Source organism: Nomascus leucogenys, chromosome 14, assembly GCF_006542625.1.
Source record: "Nomascus leucogenys isolate Asia chromosome 14, Asia_NLE_v1, whole genome shotgun sequence".
Taxonomy (NCBI): domain Eukaryota; kingdom Metazoa; phylum Chordata; class Mammalia; order Primates; family Hylobatidae; genus Nomascus; species Nomascus leucogenys.
In genome coordinates, this window is record NC_044394.1 from 6,319,861 (window position 1) to 6,343,458 (window position 23,598).

The 23,598-nt window shown below is 44.3% G+C and overlaps 2 protein-coding genes across 2 annotated transcripts in view; one reads left to right on the forward strand and one right to left on the reverse strand.

The window, feature by feature from the left end:
- Positions 1-13,952, reverse strand: part of C14H17orf67 (chromosome 14 C17orf67 homolog) — a 46,047-nt gene extending 32,095 nt beyond the window's left edge. The window contains exons 1-2 of the mRNA XM_030827179.1: positions 13,611-13,952; positions 5,259-5,499 (exon numbers count right to left, since the gene is read on the reverse strand). The gene's annotated coding sequence lies outside the window, so the exon portion shown is untranslated. The remainder of the gene's footprint in view (positions 1-5,258; positions 5,500-13,610) is intronic.
- An 846-nt stretch (positions 13,953-14,798) lies between these two features.
- DGKE (diacylglycerol kinase epsilon) overlaps positions 14,799-23,598 on the forward strand; it is a 29,190-nt gene continuing 20,390 nt past the window's right edge. The window contains exons 1-2 of the mRNA XM_030827180.1: positions 14,799-14,954; positions 15,468-15,949. Of these exons, the coding sequence (XP_030683040.1) occupies positions 15,486-15,949 (464 nt within the window). The 5' untranslated portion in view covers positions 14,799-14,954; positions 15,468-15,485. The remainder of the gene's footprint in view (positions 14,955-15,467; positions 15,950-23,598) is intronic.

A 23,598-nucleotide genomic window follows, 5' to 3' on the forward strand; every position in this document is an offset into this window, starting at 1 on the left:
AGCAGAAGGTGGAACCAGGGACAACTAAGATCAGGGGAAAGAGCTCAAGGCCACCAAGGTTAATTATTCAAGAAGTTGCCAGCGATTCCAGACAATCTACTGGAGGTGGAGAGAGAGGGTGCTGCTGCACCTAAAACTATTTCCGTACTTTTATTTTAATTGATGTACAACTTGAAGGCATTCATCAGATGTTGTGGCCTAGGAAAGCGGTACAGTAAGTCCTCACAACATTATTGCTGATAAATTCTTGGAAACTGCGACTTTAAGCCAAATGGTCCAGAATGAACCAATTTTACCATAAGCTAATTGATATACACAAAAGGTGAGTTCCTATGGCATATTTCTGGTCACAAAACATCACCAAACTTCTAAATAAGGACCCAAAACATTTCTAATATCAAACGTTGAAGGCTATACATGTATTTAAGAAAGATTAATTAAAACAAGTAAGATAGTTATTAATATTTACCCACTTATTCTAGTTCAGGGCCGTGGTGGCTGCAGCGTGTCCCAGCACCTCAGGGCACCAGGCAGAAACCAGCCCTGGAGAAGACACCATTCCATCGCAGGGCACACTCTCACACACCCACCCACACGCACTCACACGGGGACAATTCAGACACACCAATGAACATACTGTGCACAGCTTTGGGATGTGGGAAGAAACCGAAGTTCCCAGAGAAAACCCACGCAGACATGGAAAGAACATGCAAACTCCACACAGACAGTGGCCCGGGGCTGGAATCAATTTTTTTTCTCATCAACGTTGTAATGAAACAACGTTGAAGGAAACAATGTTATTTGAGGACCTGTTGTGTTACCTATCCGATAACATTTAAAAGCCTATAAAGGAGTAATGCTACCACCACCCATATTCACAACACCCAAACACAACTTTTTGTTTGGGTGAGTTTCCCTTTTTTTTTTTGGAAGGAACTGTCCCATTACACAGATATTTAAGTGTCATTGACAAATGACAAACCCAACATTCTAGAGTTCTAAATGTCATCCCACTGAACTAAAGAAACTTTAGAGACAAGAGAACTTTGTTTTGTTTTTGTTTTTTGAGAGAGGGTCTCGCTCTGTCACCCAGGCTGGAGTGCAGTGGCACAAGCATAGCTCACTGCAGCCTCATCCTCCTGGGTTCCAATGATCTTCCTGCCTCAGCTTCTCAAATAGCTGGATCCACAGGCGTGCACTACCACGCCCAGCTAATTATATTTATTTATTTATTTTTCGTAAAAACAGGGTCTTGCTATGTTGTCCAGGCTGGTCTTGAACTCCTGGGCTCAAGTAATCCTACCACCTTGGCCTCCCAAAGGAACATTTTTTTAAGTATAGAAAAATGCCAAATCTGTCCCCATCAAGACAATTATAATGTGTCGACATTTTTTAGGCCCAGGGTCAATTAAATAAATTCTAACAGTCCTTTCCATATTTGCTTTCATCTTTTGTACTGTCTACCTCACATGTACATTGTAAAGAATTAGAAATACATTGTAAAAATATGGAATTTATAGTATAGTTGGTAGACTAGACTACAGTATTTTTAAAAATAATGATAGTAACTTTAAAGCAGTGATAGTAACTCCATAAGCTGTGTGTGATGCTTATGGGTCTAGAGCCTTCCATCTCTATTGTCACCACCCACATCTAGGCCGCTGTTATCTCTCACCCAGCACCAGGCTCCCAGCTGGCATCTCAGCTTCCCTCCCTGTTTCTTCAATCCATTCTCTATGCAGCAGCAATGATGATCTTCATGAAATAGACATAGGAAATATGTTAGACCTCATCACTTTGCTTCCCTGTAAACATTTATAGGCACACTGTGCAGGCATATGTTAGGCCTGGGCAGGTGTAGTAGGTTGAGTTACTAGCATCAATTCTTCACTACCACCCCAAATTTATGCTCTCTGCCACACGACTTTGCAGCCCCATGCCTTGACTTTGGACTCAACCAGATGACTTGTTTTGGGCAGTGGGATGGTGGCAGACATAACACTAACAAGGGTGTGAAATGGTTTGTGCAGTTAAGTGTGCCCTCTGACATGTCTGTCATTGCTACAAAAAGACCTTCCCCCCATTGGCTACTGCCCCTTCAAGCTGCGTCTCAGAATTAGCTTACATGCAAAGTAGCTAAGAAAGGAGCCAAGTTTATGCAGATCTGTAGCTTAAAAGAGACCCACGCAACCCAGCCCGGCCTAGTTCAGCTGACTTCCAGCTACCACAGCCTGAAACAGAGCCACATCACCTGCAGATCCCTGAGAATAAATGAGTTATTTTAAGCCACTAAGACTAGGAGTGGTTTGTTTCATAGCATTACTCTGACAAAAGCTAACTGATACAGGGGATTCTAATGGGATGGTTGGTGTGTCCAAATCTGGGTGCTATTGCATCTAAGTTAATAATAGGGTCCTGCCAGAACATTCATTCAAAAGTGACTGAGTGTCTACTGTGTAGGCAGTGTGGTATAATGGTTATGACTGTGGGCAGCAGAGTCATCAACAGACCTGGCCTTGAATGCTGATTCTCAAACTTATTGCCTGTGTTATGTTGGAGCTGGGTGACATTGGGGAAATTTCTTAACTTTCCAAATCACTGTTTGCTCACTTATAAAAAAAACTACAATAAAACTCACCTCAGAAGGTTAATATTTAAAAGAGGTATGTGTAAAGTTCGTGACACATAGTAAAATTCTACTACTTGGAAATCATTGTTATTATTTATCCTCCTTCTCTATGCCAAATCTCTTTGCATATGCACCCTATTTTGTAAAACTGTTTTGAATGACTAAAGATTAATCACATGTATTAAGATACACAACTTTATTGTTGAAATATATATATTTATTAGAAAAGAAAATATGGTTTATTTCTAATGTGAGTTGACTTGCCCCGTGTCAACACCGCAGGCCCTGGCTTCCCTTTACATATCCTCAGCACTTCTACAGGCATACACCCCTTCCTGTTTGCAGCAGCAATACAATGGTAAGATGTTTTGGCTTTGGACAGGGGCCTTTCCGGCCTGCTGCACGCCTCCACAAGTGGACTATAATTTCTACTCTGGGTCCAGGATGTTGGCCTCAACTATGTCTGCCCAGCAGGTGAGGACCGCCAAGGTCAGCATCATGTTCCTGATGGCCAGTGTCAGGCTTCTCTCCAACTTAAACAGGGACAAAGGAATATTGGCACAGGCAGAAGAATGTAAGATGGGTACGAATAAACATACTAGGGGAGTGAACCATGCACAAAATAATTTATGAAACCACTTCTAAGGCTACTGTCATATGACATTTCATTCAGGGAAAGTGCTAGGCCTCTAATTGGTAGAGAAAAGCTCTAGTTCTGGGGAAAAATACTGAATTGTGTCACTTTTCTTGGTGGGATCTCTGTTGGGATGATTAAGCTTCGGAGAGGTTAGGAAACTCTTTAGCACTGCTTCTCAGCCCATTAGGTGCATTAGAATCACCTGAGGTTCAACAGCCATCTAGAAGCCTCTGACATGAAAGGTAAAGACAAAAAAGATAAAAGAAAGAGCAACTTGGGGCAATCAGACACCATGCAATTGTAGAAAATAAATAAATAACATAATATCCTCTAAGAGACCAAAGTTTTGCTTGTGTGGAACATGAACAAGATGCTGTAAAAAAGGAATGTTCAGAAAACAAATTAACCAAAATACTTCTTAGAAATGAAAAACCATAATAGCAGAAATTTAAAACTCAGTAGAGTCAAGAAAAAAGCTAAGGAAATCTTTTAGAAAAATAGAGCAAAAATGAGGAGGAAAGTTTTAAAAAAAACAAGAGAGAAAAACATATTTTTAAAAGACAGGACATTTACCCAAATGAGTTGAAAACTCATGTCCACACAAAAACCTGCACACAGATGTTTATAACCCTTTTATTCATAGTTGGCAAAACTTGGAAGCAACCAAGATGTTCTTCTGGAGGTGAATGGATAAATAAACTGTGGCACATCTAGACAATGGAATATTATTCAGCACTAAAAAAAAAATGAGCTATCAGGCCATGAAAAAACATGGAGAAAACTTAAATGCATATTACTCAATGAAAGAAGCCAGTCTAAGAACAGGCTGCCTGTTGAGCCTGATACAGAAGCTTATTTGTATTTTATCTTAATGACTGCTACGATTGGAGTGCCCCTGCCAAAACTCACGTTGAAATTTTATTGCCACTGATGGTGTTGGGAGGTGGGGCCTTTAAGAGGTGATTAAGTCATGGGAGCACCACCCTCCTGAATGGATAAGTCTGTTATTTGGGGAGTGAGTTTGTTCTCTTGGGAGTAAATTAGTTCTTACAGGAGTGAGTGAGTCCTGAAAGCAGGTTGTTATAAAATTGAGCTTGGCTCACTCTTGTGGTCTCTTTTGCACACACTGGCTTGCCCTTTGGCTTTTTGTTCATGTTATGACACAGAGCAAAAGCCCTCACCAGAGGCTGCCACTATGCCCTTAGACTTCCCACCCTCCAGAGCTATGAGCCAGATGAACCACTTTTCTTTCTAAATTTCCAAGTCTCAGGTATTCTGCTACAGCAACAGAAAACAGATTAAGACAAGAACCAGTAGCTGATGGGCTCCCCATTCTCCCATGTCCCCATTCCCATGCCCCATTGCATGGATTAGCTAAAGATACTCTTGTCTCCCTGACAGGCACTCTTTGTTCATCTTCTTCTGAGAACTCGAGGGAGGTCCTAGTGAGCTGAGCTGCAAAGATAAAAAGCAGCCTCCTTCCTCTTCAGCCATATTTTTGCCAGCTGTTCAAACGACAGCCCTGCTCAGATGCCCTCACTGTGATTAACAATCTTCCCAAGACCTTGCCCACTGACTTCCCCAGGTGGAATCTTCTCAAGGAAACTGAATCCAGACTCTGTCCCAAAGACATTGCTCAGCTTACCTCCTGCTGGGAACCTTCACATATCAATGATTTACTGCTATTTCCCAAAAGGGCCAGCTTTGGGCTTTTCAGTCTTTCAAACAAAACTGTATCATTCAGGGATACCCTTAGGGATCTCTAAAGAAAAGCAAAGAAATGAAGGCCACAAAAGTTACAATAGTAGTTCCCTCTGATGGGGGAGAAGGTGTATCAAACAAGTGAGCACACAAGAGCTCTCAAATCTTCAATATGTTAACTGGGGTAGTGGGTTTTACTATTATTTTAAAAACTGTATATGTGTTTTATAAACTCTTCTGCATGTGTGACACATTTCAAAATATAAACAAAAAAAGTGAATAAATAATTACCTAGGGAACTTGTTAAGAAGTTAGATTCCTAGCTCCACTTCATATTCTGACTTCAGAGACCTGGTCAGGGCCCCAGAATCTATATTTTTAAATGATGCTGATGCAGGTGATTCAAAATCCACACTCTGAGGTATCCTAAATGGTTGAAGAGCATCACAAACTTCGGCATCAGATAAGCCTAAGTTCAAGGCCGCAACTCAGTTGACTCCTGACTGTGTGATATCAAGCAGGCTTTCTTCATCTGTAAAATAAGGATGATAAACTTAACACAGTGCCTAGGACCTACTAACTCGTCAACACAGGTTGGCCACAAATATTATTATTATTATTGCTTTTAGTGAATTAAGAGTGTATCTCCTCAGGTGTGGTAACTTCTATTAATCTGTCCCTACACAGGTAAATTTTCCAGATAAAAATTTACTTAGCAAAGAGAGACTACTATTCTTAAAAGCTTTCCCATAAGCCTTAAACTTTTCAAATTATTTAACTAAATCTGAGAATCTAAGGAAATAACCCTAAACAGAGGATTTATAATAGCAAAATATTAGAAATAGCTACAACAAAAGTAAGGTTATACACACTGTAAGCTATATTCATAGAATGGAGTATAATGTAGCCATTAAATAGGACTTTTTAATAACATATAAAAGTTATTTTGTAATGCTAAATAAGAGCCAGATAGACACTATATCTACCACATCATCAAAAGTATGCATACAAAAAAGTAAATCAGTTTCCATAGAAAATAATGGAATAGACCAAAATGTTCAAACACAGGGTGTCTTTGGAATGAGAAATGGTGATTCTTTTCTTCCTTTTTACTTTTTCAAATACTCTATAATGGGGATTGGGGGAAACCTGTCAGTCAGTGAGTGAGTGAGTGTGTGTGTGTGTGTGTGTGTGTGTGTGTATGTGACCGAGTCTCGCTCTGTCACCCAGGCTGGAGTGCAGTGGCACAATCTCGGTTCACTGCAACCTCCACCTCCTGAACTCATGTGATTCTCCTGCCTCAGGCTCCCGAGTAGCTGGGATTACAGGCACGCACCACCACACCCAGCTAATTTTTTATTTTTAGTAGAGATGGGGTTTCACCACGTTGGCCAGGCTGGTCTTGAACTCCTGGCCTCAAGGAATCCACCTGCCTCAGTCTCCTAAAGTGCTGGGATTACAGGTGTGAGCCACCGTGCCCAGTCTGTCACTTTTTAAGTGTATTATTTTGTTGTATCTTCAAATCTAAACTAATTTAAGGGTTCTGCATCAGCTACGATTCATAAAAGACAATGACACTTTCACACACTGTGCAGGCTACTGAAGCAGTGCTTTAGAGATCTTATCTAACCTGAGCCCAAGGAGGTGAACTGACAAGCACAAGGGGACACAGATGTCTGAGGTCCAGTTCTGTTCCCAGGCCTCACAATCCCATCTAACACTCCTCCCACTTCATTACACTGCCCCTCCATTTTCACAATACAGACTGCTAAATACTTCAGCCTCCAAACTCAAAAGTATGGTCCTGGAACTAGCAGCAGCACCTTGGAGCTTCTTAGAAATGCAGGTTATCAGGCCTCTTCCCTGAGAAAGGAAGTCAGAATCTGCATCTTAACAAGATTCCCAGGGCAAGGTTCTCAGAGAAGTAGTAGAATAAGAGAAAGTCTTTCTTTAATGGTTTAATTTCAGTTGAAGCTGACTCAGTTGACCAAGTTAAAACAGTGATCTCAGTCCCACCATTGGCTGTGTGACATGAAGTGTGTTTCTCAACCTCTCTGTGCCTGGGTTTTTTCATCTGTAAAATGGGGATCATAAAACTACATGGTGCATAGCAAGTGCAGAGATGGAAGCGGGGAGCAGTACCTGTAAACAGTGCCTGCAAATAATGCTTCTTTTTGGGTATGTTTTGACAGGCCTGGTGCTCTGCACGAGCTGTGCAATACTTGGCACATAGTAAGTGCTCAGCCAGTACATGTTTAATAAATAACCAGCAAGAGCACAGGTTATCATTTATCAATTTTTGACTTGAACTGTCCCATTCTTTAATATATAACATTCTCAAAACTGCCAGTTTTCTGCATCCCAACATTCAAAACTGTGCCAGCTCTCACCAGATGGTGAGAAAGCGCGGAGGCTGAAGGTCATAGATAAGCTTAACTCATACTGTAAATCATTCCTACCAGAGTTTTTTTTGAGACAAGTAGATTTTATTTACAAATTTCTCCCTCTAACTGATCATAAAATTAACCAATCCAGGATGCCCACTGCTGATTGGGTGCAGGCAGAATGGTGGGGTGTTCTCTGGTGTCTGTTGTGGCTGTGGAATCCATGGTTACTAGGCAGAGCCCTGTGGCAGCACCTTGGAGCTTCTTAGAAATACAGGTTATCAGGCCTCTTCCCTGAGAAAGGAAATCAGAATCTGCATTTTAACAAGATTCCCAGGGCAAGGTTCTCAGAGAAGTAGCAGAATAAGAGAAAGTCTGCCTTTAATGGTTTAATTTCAGTTGAAGCTGACTTGATTGACCAAGTTACAACAGTGATCTCAGTCCCACTATTGGCCGTGTGGGACTGCAGTGTCATGGAGGGGCTGCGATCCTCCGTGGAGCTGGACCCTGGACTGAACCCTGGGAAGCTGAATGAGGAGATGGTGGGGCTGCCGCCCCATGACCCAAGTCCTCAAGTCACTTTCCACAGCCTCCATGGGAAGACACTGGTGTGTCCACACCTCACGGGCTTAGTGATGGGTCTTAGTTTTATTCAGACTTAGTCAATGTATTAGGAATGGACTCCGTGTAACGTGGGCATGGAGTATATAACACACCTCAGACTGTGGTTTTCAAATCACCTCAATTAGCATCATTTTAAAATGTGGATGCTGGGCCAGGCACAGTGGCTCATGCCTGTAATCCCGGCACTTTGGGAGGCCAAGGCGGGCGGACCGCGAGATCAGGAGTTCAAGATCATCCCGGCCAATATGGTGAAACCTCATCTCTACTAAAAATACAAAAATTAGTTGGGTGTACCCGCACTCCAGTCTGGCGACAGAACAAGACTCAGTCTCAAAAAAAAAAAAAAAAAAAAAAAAAAAAAAAAAAAAAAAAACCGGGCACGGCAGCTCACGCTTGTAATCCCAGCACTTTGGGAGGCCAGGGTGGGTGGATCATCTGAGGTCGGGAGTTCTAGACCAGCCTGACCAACATGGAGAAACCCCATCTCTGCTAAAAATACAAAATTAGCTGGACGTGGTGGCGCATGCGTGTAATCCCAGCTACTTGGGAGGCTGAGGTAGGAGAATCGCTTGAACCCAGGAGGCGGAGGTTGTGGTGAGCTGAGACCACACCATTGCACTCCAGCCTGGGCAACAAGAGCAAAACTCTGTCTCAAAAAACAAAAAAATGTGGTTTCTGTGGTCCTGACCAGGTCTCTGGAATCAGAATCCACCTTCTTAACAAGTTCCCTAGGTAATTCTTTATTCAAAACTTTTTTGATGTTGTTTATATTTTGAAATCCGTCACACATACAGAAGAGTTTATAAAACATATATATACAGTTTCTAACATAACAATAAAACAAACACCTGTGTACCCACTACCCAGGTTAACGTATTGAAGATTGGGAGCTCTGGTGTGCCCAGTTGTTTGGTACACCTTCTCCCCCATCAGAGGGAACTACTACCCTAACTTTTGTGGCTTTCATTTCCTTAGTCAACCTGTTAGGAATCGACTCCATGTAACATACGAAAAGCAGCTTGCAGAAACACTGGATTCACACATGGAGGAGAAATGCCAACTCACGGGCAAGTATAGTGATGCCAAAAAAAAAAAAACACTGCAGAGATTGAGGGATCTTTAGAGGATGTCAGGGTGTGAAAAAGTATTTAAACATCCCCAGTTTTGTAGATGCTTATAAGGTGAACAGCACCAACGCAATGCTAATGCAGAAATTCACATCCCAGCGGGGCACAGCTGCTCACGCCTGTAATTTCAACACTTTGGGAGGCCGAAGTGGACAGATCACCTGAGTCAGGAGTTCGAGACCAGCCTGGCCAGCATAGTGAAACCCGTCTCTACTAACAATACAAAAATTAGCCAGGCATGGTGGCGGGTGCCTGTAATCTCAGCTACTCAGCAGGCTGGGGCAGGAGAATTGCTTGAACCTGGGAGGTGGAGACTGCAGTGAGCTGAGATCGCACCATTACACTCCAGCCTGGGAGACAAGAGCAAGACTCCATTGCAAAAAAAATAAAATAAAATAAAAAAATAAAAATAAATCACATCCCTGGTTCAAGAACTGAAAGAAGAGAGGTTTAAAGAAGAAAAGAAAAAGGAAGAGAGATCCAGACTCTCTAAGCAACAAGAAGGGCTGGCAGAGACATTATCTATGCTGGAGTCCCTGGAAGAGGCCATGGGAGTCACCCCGTCACAAGGAGCCTTTCCACACCAGCCAGGCAGCCAAGAGCCAAGCCCTGCTGCTCCCTTCCCCAGGAGGGCCTGGGACTTAGGGCAGCACGTTCTCTCCCCTCCACTCAGGCCTCCAGAGCTGCCAGGCCAGGTTCTCCCATGTTGACTCCATCCGAGGGTCCCTGAGGCCAGTGGATCCAGGGGAGCCCCTTTCTGCGTTGAAGTTTCCACCTTCCCCTTCTGACACTGCAGCCAGCTCCTTCATGGTCAATTCCTCCAAATCTAAAGAATACAGGAGACCCTGGAGCACATCAGCAAAGTCTGGATTCTCTCTCATTAGCAGCAAAAGAACTGCCATACTTGAGAGCCTCATCTTTTGCTCAAACTGAAACATCATCAAACTGCATTTCTCAAGACAATACTCTGTAAATATTATTTATGTATTAATCTCCTAGGTGAAAAATTTCTATTTTATCCTCTACAAAATTATTGTATTATACTTTGAAAGTAGATTTCATTTATCAATACTTTTGGTACTCAACTGCAATATTTTTTCTAGAGTTATAGTCCCAATAATTTTAAGTCATAAGTTAAAGCATCATTTTTTGGCTTGAGTATGTATTTGTTGAAAAACTTGGCTGGGCACGGTGGCTCACGCCTGTAATCCCAGCACTTTGGGAGGCTGAGGCGGGCGGATCACGAGGTCAGGAGATCAGGACCATCCTGCCTAACACGGTGAAATCCCGTCTCTACTAAAAATACAAAAAAAATTAGCCAAGCGTGGTGGCGGGCGCCTGTAGTCCCAGCTACTTGGGAGGCTGAGGCAAGAGAATGGTGTGAACCTGGGAGGCAGAGCTTGCAGTGTGCCAAGATCGTGCCACTGCACTCCAGTCTGGGCAACAGAGCAAGACTCCATCTCAAAAAAAAAAAACAAATTATGCAAAGGGAGATTTATTTTGGGATAAAGTAAAAGGGAATGTTTAAAGAGAAATTTCTATAATATTTAGATTCAAATAGTAGATATTTTTCAAAAAACAAAATTGATAAATTACATGGAGATGGTTTTATTTCACTACAAGGGTGATGCAGAGGGCTATTTCTAAGAAGAAATCCCCTTGGAAAACACTGGGGAACCCCACATCACTTTTCCCCATCTCCTCTCAAAATCACCAAAAACATTTCTCAGTGGAAAACTGAGGAGGCTGTAAGGGACTTCTCTCTCACAAAATTAAACCAAGGTTCCCACAGTTAGTGTACTTAGACACCAGTGATGTCCCCTCATTAGGCAGTGAGCACAGATGGGTGTTATCCTGGTGGAAAGGAAGCAGCAATTGACATTTTGACTAACTGTGGTGGAGGGGAAGTCACACAGATCAATAACAGGGACAGCAGCACCAGACGTGCTTTGGTTCGGCCGGGCGCAGTGGCTCACACCTGTAATCCAAGCACTTTGGGAGGCCGAAGCAGGTGGATCACCTAGGGTGAGGAGTTCAAGAGCAGCCTGGCAAACATGGTGAAACCCTGTCTCTACTAAAAATACAAAAATTAGCCGGGTGTGGTGGCGGGCACCTGTAATCCCAACTACTTGAGAAGCTGAGGCAGGAGAATCACTTGAACCCGGGCAGCAGAGGTTGCAGTGAGCCTAGATCGTGCCATTGCCCTCCAGCCTGGGAGACAGAACGAGACTCCGTCTCGAAAAAAAAAAAAAAAAATCCTTTGGTTGGAGATAGCAATGAAGATTAGAAAGTCCCTGTCTTCATGTTGCTCCCATTTTAGGGTGGAAAAGCAGATACTAAACAATATAATTAAATACACAACACAGCCTGTGAGGAGGTGCCAGTTTTATGGAGAAAAATAAAGACGGAAAGGGGAGAGTGACACGTGGGAGGGTGGTGCAATCTTGGTAGGGGTGGTCAGCAAGGCCTCCGTCGGGAGGGAGCACTTGAGCAATGAAGACATGGGGAAAAACTTTGTAGGAAAAGGGGGTGGAACTGACAATAGCCCTGAAGGGGGCATGAGTCTGGTGGGCGTGAGGACCATGCAGAGGCCAGAGTGGCCTGAACTCAGTGAACGATGGCCAGAGTGGGAAGTGAGTGAAGGGTACCAGGGGTCTGAGAATGGAGGGGTTCTCCCCACAGTAAGAGTTTCATTTCAATGTAAAAGTTCAGAGGCAGCCTGCAGGGAACATGGTAAAGCAGGGAGACCAGGTGGGAGGCTGTGACAGTCATTCGAGGGTGAGAATGGTGACAGCTGGACCAGGGGAGTAGTGGAGGGGGGGATGGAGAGATGGGCTCGAGTCCAGGACCTGTGCTGCAGCCAGAGACCGAGAGACTCACTGAGGCCTGCGGGTGCCAGAGAAAAGGGGAATCAGGATGAGGTCAAGGAGTCCACTGTGAGCATCTCCCTGAGGGGTGGTGTCCTTTGCTGGAACAGAGAGGGATGGCAAAGGAGGGGCATCTGGATGATAAATTGGAATAAATGTTTGGGAGGAGACTTGGGACCAGGAATTTTTGACACTAGAGTAGAAATACCAAGTGCTCAGATGGACATAGGTGGAGAACTTGGAGGAGCAATCACAGCATCAGCAAGGAACGTGGAGGATCATTGGGGCATGAAGTTACTATTACACAGAAGTCCAAGGCCTGGGCAGATTCCAAGGGGTGAATGAAATGAGTCTGCTAGTGGCCAGAACCCTCCTCAGGTCTCCCAGTAGCCACAATACCACAAAAAGCGTCAAGAGTGACCTCCCCAAGTCTGTTCCCATTACGGGACTTAAGTTGTGCAGAATCCTTATAACACAGCCTCCACCAAACACGTGTCTATGCAGGTCCACGTGCCGTGTACATACATACGGACTGATGAAGATCCCCTCCTTGACCAAGCTCTAGCCAGGCTTCCCTGAGCCCCCTTTTCAACTAGGCCTCCACCTTGGCCTATGAAATCTGCAGACTTCAGCAAAAAGGATCAGGTCCATACTTCCCCCTATATTAAAATGCTTAAACACATAGTTTCTCTTTTTTTTTTTTTTTTTTTTTTTTTTTGAGACGGAGTTTTGCTCTGTCGCCCAGGCTGGAATACATTGGTGCAATCTCAGCTCACTGCAACCTCCGCCTCCCGGGTTAAGCAATTCTCTGCCTCAAGCCTCCCGAGTAGCTGGGATTACAGGCACCCACCACCACGCCCAGCTAATTTTTTGTATTTTTAGTAGAGACAGGGTTTCACCATCTTGACCAGGCTGATCTTGAATTCCTGACCCCGTGATGCACCTGTATCGGCCTCCCAAAGTGTTGGGATTACAGGCGTCAACCACAGCGCCCGGCTTAAACACATAGTTTTTAACTGCTCAAAGCTGCATCCATAGGATGACCCCAGACCCCCTAAAGTGTCTGCCTGGGAAGGCTGCCAAAAGAACTCACTGTTGGCTATTGCCAACACCTTATAAGCAGCCCCTGATGTCCCTTAAAGAGTTAACAACAACAAAAAACTAAACAATTGTGAATCCTTCCTCTGTCTCTCTGGGATGTAATGTCTCCTACACATCAGGAGTATCCTTCTCAAGAACCTGAAAGCCATTCCTCCAACATGCAACCACCAGGACGCAAACGGCCTATCTCCCAGTTCCTGTGGGAGGATAGGGCCCTGACTCCCATAACAGCCATCTAATAGGCACTGTCGCCTAACCTTACTTACACTGATCCACCCTTCACAAGTTTCACTTTCCTGACTACCGAGTTCCTGCTCATCCCCTTCATACTCCCTCCTCCTCCCTCTTAAACACCCAGTCACTTCTGCACAAAGTTCAGTTCCGTTCACGAGGTACCTTCTTCCCTATTACAATAGTATATTATTAAAATCTGCATTACCACTTTTACTAGTGTCTAGCTTTATCTTCTACAGTTAATACAAATATACGCATACACATGCATACATATGCACTCATAACAATACATACATACACACTTACACGTATATATACATCTATATGTGTATTCTTAATGAATGTTATGTCTTCTCTAATCCTTTGGAAGATACTATCAGGTATTTCTTTGCAGTTTTCCTATGATCTCTGCGCTTCTTTTCTGTTCTTTGGTCCCTTGCTTCGGTGTGTGTTTTCTTTCCATCTTTCATGCTAGAGGACGTCCTCAAGCATCAAGTGCTCCCATTCCTATCTACGTATGTGGTAGGAAGGAAGCCGCTGAGTGGAGCTGTGCGCGCCAGGCCGGTGCCTGTGCCTCTCTGGACTCCGTGTTTCTTCGGGGGTGCTGAGCGGCGGTGCTTCCGCGTCCGCGTTCTGCGGGTCGCTGATGTGCTGCAGGCTGCAGCCCGCGTGGTCGCGGCTCAAGTCCGTGTGGGGCCGATAGGACTCCAGCCGGGAGCGGACATTCCGCCGGAACCTGGGGCTGGACGATAGCAGCAGGAGGCGTGCTCCCATCTCCGGTGGTCCCCGGCTCCCGCCGCTCCCCTTTCTCCCCGGCCTCGGGCGCTGGCGGGCGCGGGCGGCGGGGTAGTGCAGGGGAGGCCCGCCCGCCACGGCAGGGGGCGGAAACCGCGGCCGGGCTCCGGGTCAGCGGCGACGAGCGGGCGGCTGCCCCGCTCGCCCTCGGCCTCCGCACCCCCACGCCGCTCCGCAGAGGAGGAGCGCTCGGGTCTGCGTTACTGCGGCCGCCGCACCTACCTCAGCCCGCCGCGGCCATGTCGGGCGGCGCCGCGCACGTCGCCTCCCCCCTCGCTTCCCAGTCGGCGTACGCATCCCCGGCGGCGGCATCGGCTAGAGGTTCGGCTCAAGCCGGGGGCACTCGTGTCCGCGCCGAGCGGCGGGCGTGGGCGCGGCCCCTGGGCCCCGCTCGGCGCGGTGCTGCGAGGACGATGCTCGTGGCCCTGCCCCGCCGGCGGCGCTCCAGAATTTTCTACCATTACGAAGTTTCGGCACTCAACCCTCCATCCTCTCAAACGCCCCACTGTTCCTCCGCCCCCTTCCCCTAGGCCCCGCCCCCAGCCGCAGTGCCCTGCCCCTTCCCTCCGTCTCCAGCCTCCTCCGCGGCCCCGCTCCCTCAGGCCGGTCCGTCACCCCTCCCACCTCACACCTCCGCCCCGCCCGTCAGCCCTGGCTCCGCCCAGCCACGGGGCTCAGCGCCGTAGGCCCCGCCTCCAGCTTGCGGCCCCGCGCGCCGGATCGGCGTGCGTGCAGCTGGAGCCTCAAGCGTTTCCTCCGCCCGGCTTCATCGCCGCCTGCGGCCCAGCGTCGCTCTCCTTCTGCGCGAGGCGGCCAAGGCCTGCTGGCCAGGAGCCGCGTCTCCACCTGCGCGAGGTAGGGCTTCGAGGACCGGCGCGGCGCAGGTCTCCGGAGGCCTCCCGAGAGGGGCGAGGGCTCCGGGCCGCGCGTGGGGGCGGGTGGGGCCCGGGAGGAGACGGCGCCCCGGAGGGGAGTGCGAGGCCTGGGCCGACGGTTACGGGCGCCGACCGGCGTCGCCTGGTCCGAACGCCCGGCCTTTCGGTGGAGGGCAGCTTGCTCCTGTGTGTTGCGCCCTTCCATGGGTCAGACCGGCGGAGAGGTGAGGCGGCGGCGGCAGCAGCAGCCTTGGGCTCCTGGACGCGCTCCCGACGTGGGGCGGGTTGGGGAGTGGGGACTGGAGCGTGACGGCTGGACGTCGCCTTCTCGGCGCGGCAGGTCCCGGGCGACGGGGGCACGAGGCGCAGTCCCGCCCTCGGGAGAGCGGAAACACCTGGACTGAGGGCGCCCGGTTTGGCCCCGGAAAGGCAGGAAGGGGGCGGGGAAGGGATGGCGAGCTCGGGGTGCACCGCCTGTTTCTTTTCTGGTTAGGTATCGTCGTTGGAGAAGATGGAAGCGGAGAGGCGGCCGGCGCCGGGCTCGCCCTCCGAGGGCCTGTTCGCGGACGGGCACCTGATCTTGTGGACGCTGTGCTCGGTCCTGCTGCCGGTGTTCATCACCTTCTGGTGTAGCCTCCAGCGGTCGCGCCGGCAGCTGCACCGCAGGGACATTTTCCGCAAGAGCAAGCACGGGTGGCGCGACACGGACCTGTTCAGCCAGCCCACCTACTGCTGCGTGTGCGCGCAGCACATTCTGCAGGGCGCCTTCTGCGACTGCTGCGGGCTCCGCGTGGACGAGGGCTGCCTCAGGAAGGCCGACAAGCGCTTCCAGTGCAAGGAAATTATGCTCAAGAATGACACCAAGGTCCTGGACGCCATGCCCCACCACTGGATCCGGGGCAACGTGCCCCTGTGCAGTTACTGTATGGTTTGCAAGCAGCAGTGTGGCTGTCAACCCAAGCTTTGCGATTACAGGTATGATCTTCGTGGACACTCACTGTCCCAGAAGGCTCCGTGAGAATCAGGATTTCATAGAGTGGTGTAGAGGCCTGCTTTAATCTCTGCTGATGACCTAAACTCATCTTGAGGAAGCAAGCTAATAAATACACATCCCTGAGTTTGTGCAAGCGTGGCAGCTTTGCAGTAGTCATTTGCTGAGATGATGAATCCAGGCTCCACTCCTCAGCCAGCCTGCCCTTTTGGGTAATAAAACTTGGCTCTTAACGTTAATACAGAGGTTTCTAAGTGGTGCCTGCTTCATGGCCACTGTATATTTTAGTTTTTGTTCATACCGATTATCTCCTTATTTTAAATAAGGAAAAATGAAATATGAACAAATTAACTTTTCCCTTCAGCCGCAAAACTGATGGGTCACAGGTTTTGTACTATGAATGTGCAGTGAAAACAAGTGTCATTCCAAGGCAGCAGTTTTATGTCTTTTGCTAATATAGCTGTTGATACCGTAGCGAAATATACTCAAAAAGAACACTGAAAGGAATATTCCTTTTGACGCTTGGTCTTTCAGGACATGTAGAATCTTAGATAAGTGACCTTGATTAAGCCAAGAATATTTTAATGTGTTTTATATACACACTGGACAACACATTTTTGTCCTTAAATATTGTCTGAAAATAGGTGAAGATGTCCTTTGCTGATGTTGGAAATTGGTAAAGGAGAATGCTGCTTTGCAAATGATTTATTCTAACTCAGTTCACAGTTGAGAAAATTAAAGCCCGTTAGGTCCACTTTGGTAAAATAGGACTGGCCTCCAGGATTTCCAGCTCCGGACTAACATCTAGCCTCTTTTGAGCCTTAAGTCTGGACATCTTCATTGTAATGGGTTTTATTTCTGACAAGTAGAAAGGCGCATAAACATGCTTAAGAAATGAAATAAGCAGTAAATAGGAAGCTGCTTTTTAATTTCTTAAATTTTTTTTGCGGAAATTCTTTAATTAGCATGAACGCTATTATAATGTCAATACCTGTTTTTAAGTCTTAAATAATTTTACAGATTATCAAAGAGGCTTAAGAATAAATGTTTAAAATAATGTATTCTAGACAACTACAAAGTTTTGTAACTATGCATTTTTATTTGGTATCTTTAAAAATTAAATGCTGTCCTTCTGGCATCAGTGAGAGCCAAGTTAGCAGGGACTTTAAATAAATTTCGTAATGAATTGAGTATTGTTCTATTTCCTTCCCTTCTCTGATGTAGCCTCCAGTAGTCTGTGTCTGTGCAGAATTATATTAAAAATGGTTTCCATAAATAACCGTATTTCAAATACTCTTGAACACATAATCATGCTTCTGATCCTCCACCCAAATGATCTTTCTAAAAATGCAAATCTGATCAAGTGCCTGTTCTGCTTAAAGCCCTTTAAATTGCTCCCCATCGGGTAAGCTGACTGTTTTACAGTGTAAACCCCTAAGTGCTTATTCACAGCGTACATAAGGTCCTAGTACTTTCTGGCCTCTGTCCTTCTACTTTTATCCAACACCACCTGCATTAAACTTTATGCACCAGCAACATCAAGCTTCTTGTAATTTCCTTAAAATGTCAGGCATTTTCTGACGTTTCTGCCCCTTTGCTCAAAGCTTTCCTCTCAATATTCTTCTGGCTAGCTTCTAGGCACCCTTAAAGACCCATCCCGTGTCCTTGTCCTTTCCTCCAGGAACTCTTGCCTGATCTACTCACCTTCCCTCCTCCCCCAATTTTTCCTTCTTGGGGATAACATCCTATATCTCATCCAGCAGCATCAGCATCTCTTCAAAATCTGTTAGAAATGCAAATTCTAGGGTTGCTAGATTTAGCAGATAAAATATTGCAGTATTTGGAACATAAAAAGTTTCTCTGAAATTGAAATTCAACTAGGCATTGCCTTTGTTTTTTTTTTTCTGGCAACCCTAGCCCAACCCCAGACCTACTAAATCAGAAACTTGGGCTGGACATCAGCAGTCTTTGTTTTAACAGGCCCTACAGGTCCTTCTAAAGATGGAGAACCACTGCTATATTTACATATCTTTAAAAACATGCACCTCTGTCTCTTAATTTTGTGTCCTCCCATTTAGCACACTGAATCTTTGTGATAATCTTATTTTCTTCATTAGTGCATTTTTACAGAGTACCCCTTACCCCATAATAGAAATTATCTCTGTATAATTTAGGAGATGTTTATTACTCCCAAGAGAAGAGACCACAGTGTCCTGAAGTACATATTCTACAGTGTTCTGAACTGATTTATGTTGGCCAATAATTTTATACAGGATTACAAGTCTCCAGTGACCTTCTGTAGGAATGAAATATTTTGGAAGGAGAAACAAAATAAATAGCTACTTAGAACCTTTAAACACAGAGCAGACAGTCCTTCTCTGGATTTTATCTAGTCCTGAGGAGAGCTCCTTCCCTGTCTGCATCTCATTCTTAGGGAAGTGAGTGAACTCTGCAGACAAGTTAGCATTTCAAAGGACACTAATGAGAGATGACTGAGTTTAAAGCCTCCAGAATAAGTGAGAAAGGCCCTTTAATTTATACTCATTTGGTCATTATACTTACTGAGCATCTATTTTTGTACTAGAGACTGTGCTAGAGTACTTTGTCTGTAGATTTTTTCTTTCTGTATGCTCCTGTTTCTACCCCCAACCACTACATCTTCTTTTTCTTCTTCTTATCTCTCCTCTGACTAAAATAGGGAATTAGGTTATATTTTTACATATTCAATATATTTATTAAATGAACCTTTGTTTCTTGTAGTATTCTATCTCATTAAGAGAAAAAGAACTTAAAGTGCTTTTTAATTTATAGGACTTTTTATTCATTACATCTACCCCACGCCTCACACACAATTACTGTGATTAGTAAAACAAAGCTGCCGACTCTCAGAAGGCAGTTACAGTGGCCTCAGTGTAACTAGTCTCAGCTTTGATAAATTTTGTTTCTGTATTCTATTGGTATGTGTTTATTCATTTCATTAATTATCTGAAACAGTGAAAGATACCAAATCATCTTCTAGAGCAGAGGTGGGCAAACTTACTGTAAAGAGCCAAAAGAATTTTCGGCTTTCCCAACCATTTCGTCTGTCATAATTACTTAACTCTGTCATAGTTGCAGTGCAAAACCAGCCATGGACAATACATAAATGAATGAGCTTACCTGTCTTCCAGTAAAACTTCATTCACAAAATCAGATGGCAGACATATTTGCAGTTTGCAGAACGCTGTTCTAGTGAATCTCATAAATGACCATCTCAACTTTATGTATAATTCAGCTGCCTCCTTCAGCACACTAAAAAAGAGAGCTATTGTGAACAGGTAATTTTTTAGAGAAAACAAGCCTTGTTAACCCTTTTTTTTTCCCTATAAATGTGCAGTCATACTCCTGCACAAGAACAGCATATAAATTCATGAGGCATTCCATATTTTCATATGAAGGAACTTTCTAGAGTAATGTTTATATCTTGATAAGGGTTTTAGTTACATATGTTCATTTATCAAAACTCAGGAAGTATATACGTACATTTCATTGTATGTAAATTTTACATGAAAAGGAAAAAACATCATGAATTCTAGGTAGTGATAAGCCTATTTGCTGATGTATTTAGGAAGTATTCTGATGTCTTCAGTTTACTTGGAAATGTACTAAAAATAAGATGGATTAATGGATAGAAATGTGACAAAGCAATTACAGAAAGATGTTAATGGTAGAATGTAGGTGGTAGGCGTACCTGTAAAAAATATTAAGTAAAATATTTTAAAAAGCAAGTAAACTATTCTTGCTTTTAGAATATATTTGCTGAAATATTGAAGGGTGAGATCTCATACTGTCTGCAGTTTACTTTCAAATTATTCAGCAAAATATGAATTTATATGGAAAGAGAATATTGTGGGAGAAAATGTCATTAAGAATCAGCGTGAAGGGTGGGCTTAGGGTATTCATTTTGCTATCCTTTTGACTTCTCTGAAAGTTTGGAATTTTTCAAAATAAAAAAGATCATAAGCTGTTACCCAATGACATGATGCTAAAGCTGAAATATCAAGACATTTTAGTAATGTCTTATCTTCCCAGTGAGTTTGAAATCTAGGTCATTAAATACAAATTACAACATATGTAAAGAGAATAGGATTCAGGTTTGAATATGGTATTTCTAAAGAAGAATGTAATACTGAGTAATTAGTAAGCATTTTATTTTATTTTGTTTTTTGAGACAGGGTCTTACTCTATATTGCCTAGGCTGGAAAACAGTGGCATGATTATGGCTCACTGCAGCCTCAGCCTCCCAGGTTCAAGCAATCCTCCCACCTCAGCCTTCCAAGTAGCTGGGACTACAGACATACACCACCATGCCTGACATTTTTTTTTCTTTTCTGTAGAGATAGGAGTATCACCGTATTGCCCAGGCTGGTCTCAAATTCCTGGGCTCAAGCAATCCTCCCATCTTGGCCTTCCAAAGTGCTGGGATTACAGGCGTAAGCCACCATGCCTGGCCCTAGTAAGCATTTTAGCTGTACCTTTATAGAGCAAAGGCTCATAATAGCTATTATCTTGGTTAAAATAATCTTTTCTGGGCTGAGCGCAGTGGCTCATGCCTGTAATCCCAGCACTTTGGGAGGCCGAGGCGGGCAGAGTTCGAGACCAGCCTGACCAATATGGAGAAACCCCATCTCTACTAAAAATACAAAATTAGCCGAGTGTGGTGGCACATGCCTGTAATCCCAGCTACTCGGGAGGCCAAGGCAGGAGAATCGCTTGAACCCAGGAGGCGGAGGTTGCTGTGAGCTGAGATCACGCCATTGCACTCCAGTCTGGGCAACAAGAGCGAAACTCCATCTCAAAAAATAATGGTACTAATAATAATCTTTTCTGAAATTTATGAGAATTTAATAAATGATAAGTGTTCTGTCACAAATTATTAGGGATAGAAAAGATGGTTTTATGAATCATGTTAGGACAAGTGCTCTTTGGGGGAGGGAAGAAGGTTGACTCTTCATAATACACCAGATTAATTACGGGTAGATTAATGCAGTGGTTTGTTTTGTTGTTGTTGTTTTTTGAGACAGTCTCTGTCACTCAGGTTGGAGTGCAATGACGCGATCTCGGCTCACTGCTACCTCTACCTCCCAGGCTCAAGTGATTCACCTGCCTCAGCCTCCCGAGTAGCTGGGATTACAGGCGTGCACCACTACGCCTGGCTAATTTTTTTTATATTTTCAGTAGAGACAGGGTTTCACCACGTTACTCAGGCTGTTCTCAAACTTCTGACCTCAAGTGATCCTCCCGCCTAGGCCTCCCAAATCCTGGGATTTTTTTTTTTTTTTTTTTTTTTTTTTTTTTTTGAGACGGAGTCTTGCTCTGTCCCCCAGGCTGGAGTGCAGTGTCGCGATCTCGGCTCACTGCAAGCTCTGCCTCCCAGGTTCACGCCATTCTCCTGCCTCAGCCTCCTGAGTAGCTGGGACTACAGGCGCCCGCCAACACGCCCGGCTAATTTTTTGTATTTTTAGTAGAGACGGGGTTTCACCGTGTTAGCCAGGATGGTCTCGATCTCCTGACCTCGTGATCCGCCCGCCTCGGCCTCCCAAAGTGCTGGGATTACAGGCTTGAGCCACCGCGCCCGGCCTGACACTTTCATGAGATTCTGAATGGAATCTATAGCCCCAGAAGGTTAAGAAGCACTGAATTAAAGATGTAACTATGACAACTGAACTGGGGGGAGGGGGGACGGGGAATAACTATAGGTGAATATCTAGGAAATGGTAAAAGACTTTAAAGCATAACAGCATTTAATTAGGTGCCTGTAGCCTAGCTACTCAGGAGACGGAGGCAGGATCACTTGAGCCCAGGAGTTCAGGCCAGTGTGAGCATCATAGACACTGTCTCTTAAAAAAATTTTTTGGCCAGACTCGGTGGCTCACACCTGTAATCCCAGCACTTTGGGAGGCCGAGGCAGACTGATGAGGTCGGGAGTTTTTGAGACCAGCCTGACCAATATGGTGAAGCCCCGTCTCTACTAAAAATACAAAAATTAGCCAGCCGTGGTGGCATGCACCTGTAGTCTCAGCTGCTCAGGAGGCTGCGGCAGGAGAATCACTTGAACCCGGTAGGTGGAGGTTGCAGTGAGCCGAGATCACGCCACGGCACTCCAAGCCTGGGTGACAGAGTGAGACTCCGTCTCAAAAAAAAAAAAAAAATTTTTTTTTAATGAAACAGCATTTAAGCCAACTACAAACGGAAATACATATCTGTATATATATATATTTTTTTTAAAAAAACTTAAGTAGATTAAAAAGACAATTTTAAAGAACACTGAAGCATGTTTGTAATAAATATGCCAGAAAAAAGGTTGATATTCTAGATAAATAAAAGTATATGCAATTATTAAAACCTAGTGAAAGATGAATATAGAACATGAATGAATTCACAAAAGGAGGCTGAAAAACCCAGTTTTACCTAGTAATCAAAGACTTCCAGATTAAAACAATAGGATACCTTTTTCTATCAAATTATCAAAGAAAAATTAAGTACTAATGAGCAGTATTAGTAAGTGTTAGTTATGATGGGCACTTTCATGCACTCGTAACAAGCATATTGGACAAACATCCAGAACCTTAGGAGAATGCATGCCCTTTGATTCAGTAACTTCTGAGATTGCAAGGAAATAATCTCATTCATTTACCCACGTTATTTGTATTTTCAAAAATAAACCAAATGTCTTTTTTAAAAAACAGAAAAGGGGTCAGGTTTTTTTCGTTTTGTTTTGTTTTGTTTTGTTTTTTGAGACGGAATCTCACTCTGATGCCCAGGCTGGAGTGCAGTAGCACAGTCTCAGCTCACTGCAACCTCCCTTTCCCGGGTTCAAGTGATCCTCCTACCTCAGCCTCTCTAGTAGCTGGGACTGCAGGCACACGTTACCACGCCAAGCTAATTTTTGTTCATTTTTCTTGTTTTTTGAGACAGGGTCAAATAAATTATACTATATTCGCATGATGTAATAATATACATTCTTTACAAACCATGTTTTAAAAAAATTGAATGATATACAAAAAAGTTTACGATACAATGTAGAAAAGCATTATCCAGATATATATACATCATACTTCTAACCTGCAAAACAAATGTATACACTATAAAACTGAGAATAAATAAGTCAAAAAGTTAAGAGTGACTCTCTCTGGATGATTTTTATTTTATGCCTTTTTGTATTTTTAAATTTTTATAAGCTAGTATTTAAAATAATTTTTAAAATTTATACAAGTAGTTCATGTTTATATTCTGGTTTTTAGGATCTCAAGCAATACATACAAAAAAAAACGTAGACTAAAAAGTTAATATTCTTCCCATTCCTCAGTCCTACTTTTCTTCCCAGAGGAAACCATTATGAAATAATTCAGTGGGTGTCCTTTCTGATTGCTTTTGATGGTGATATACTATTTTAAAGTTATGGTAGACCAATAAGTAAAGATATTATACTTCAGCCACATAACCAGTCTATTATAGTTTCTCAAGTTGAGTTTAAAATTAACAAATGTGATTATGCAAATTATTTTACTTTTCTCTGTAACAGATTATGCAGAGAACTCTTGCTTTTAGCAGTAAATAGGACTCGAGTATACAGCACTAAGCACTTGACAAA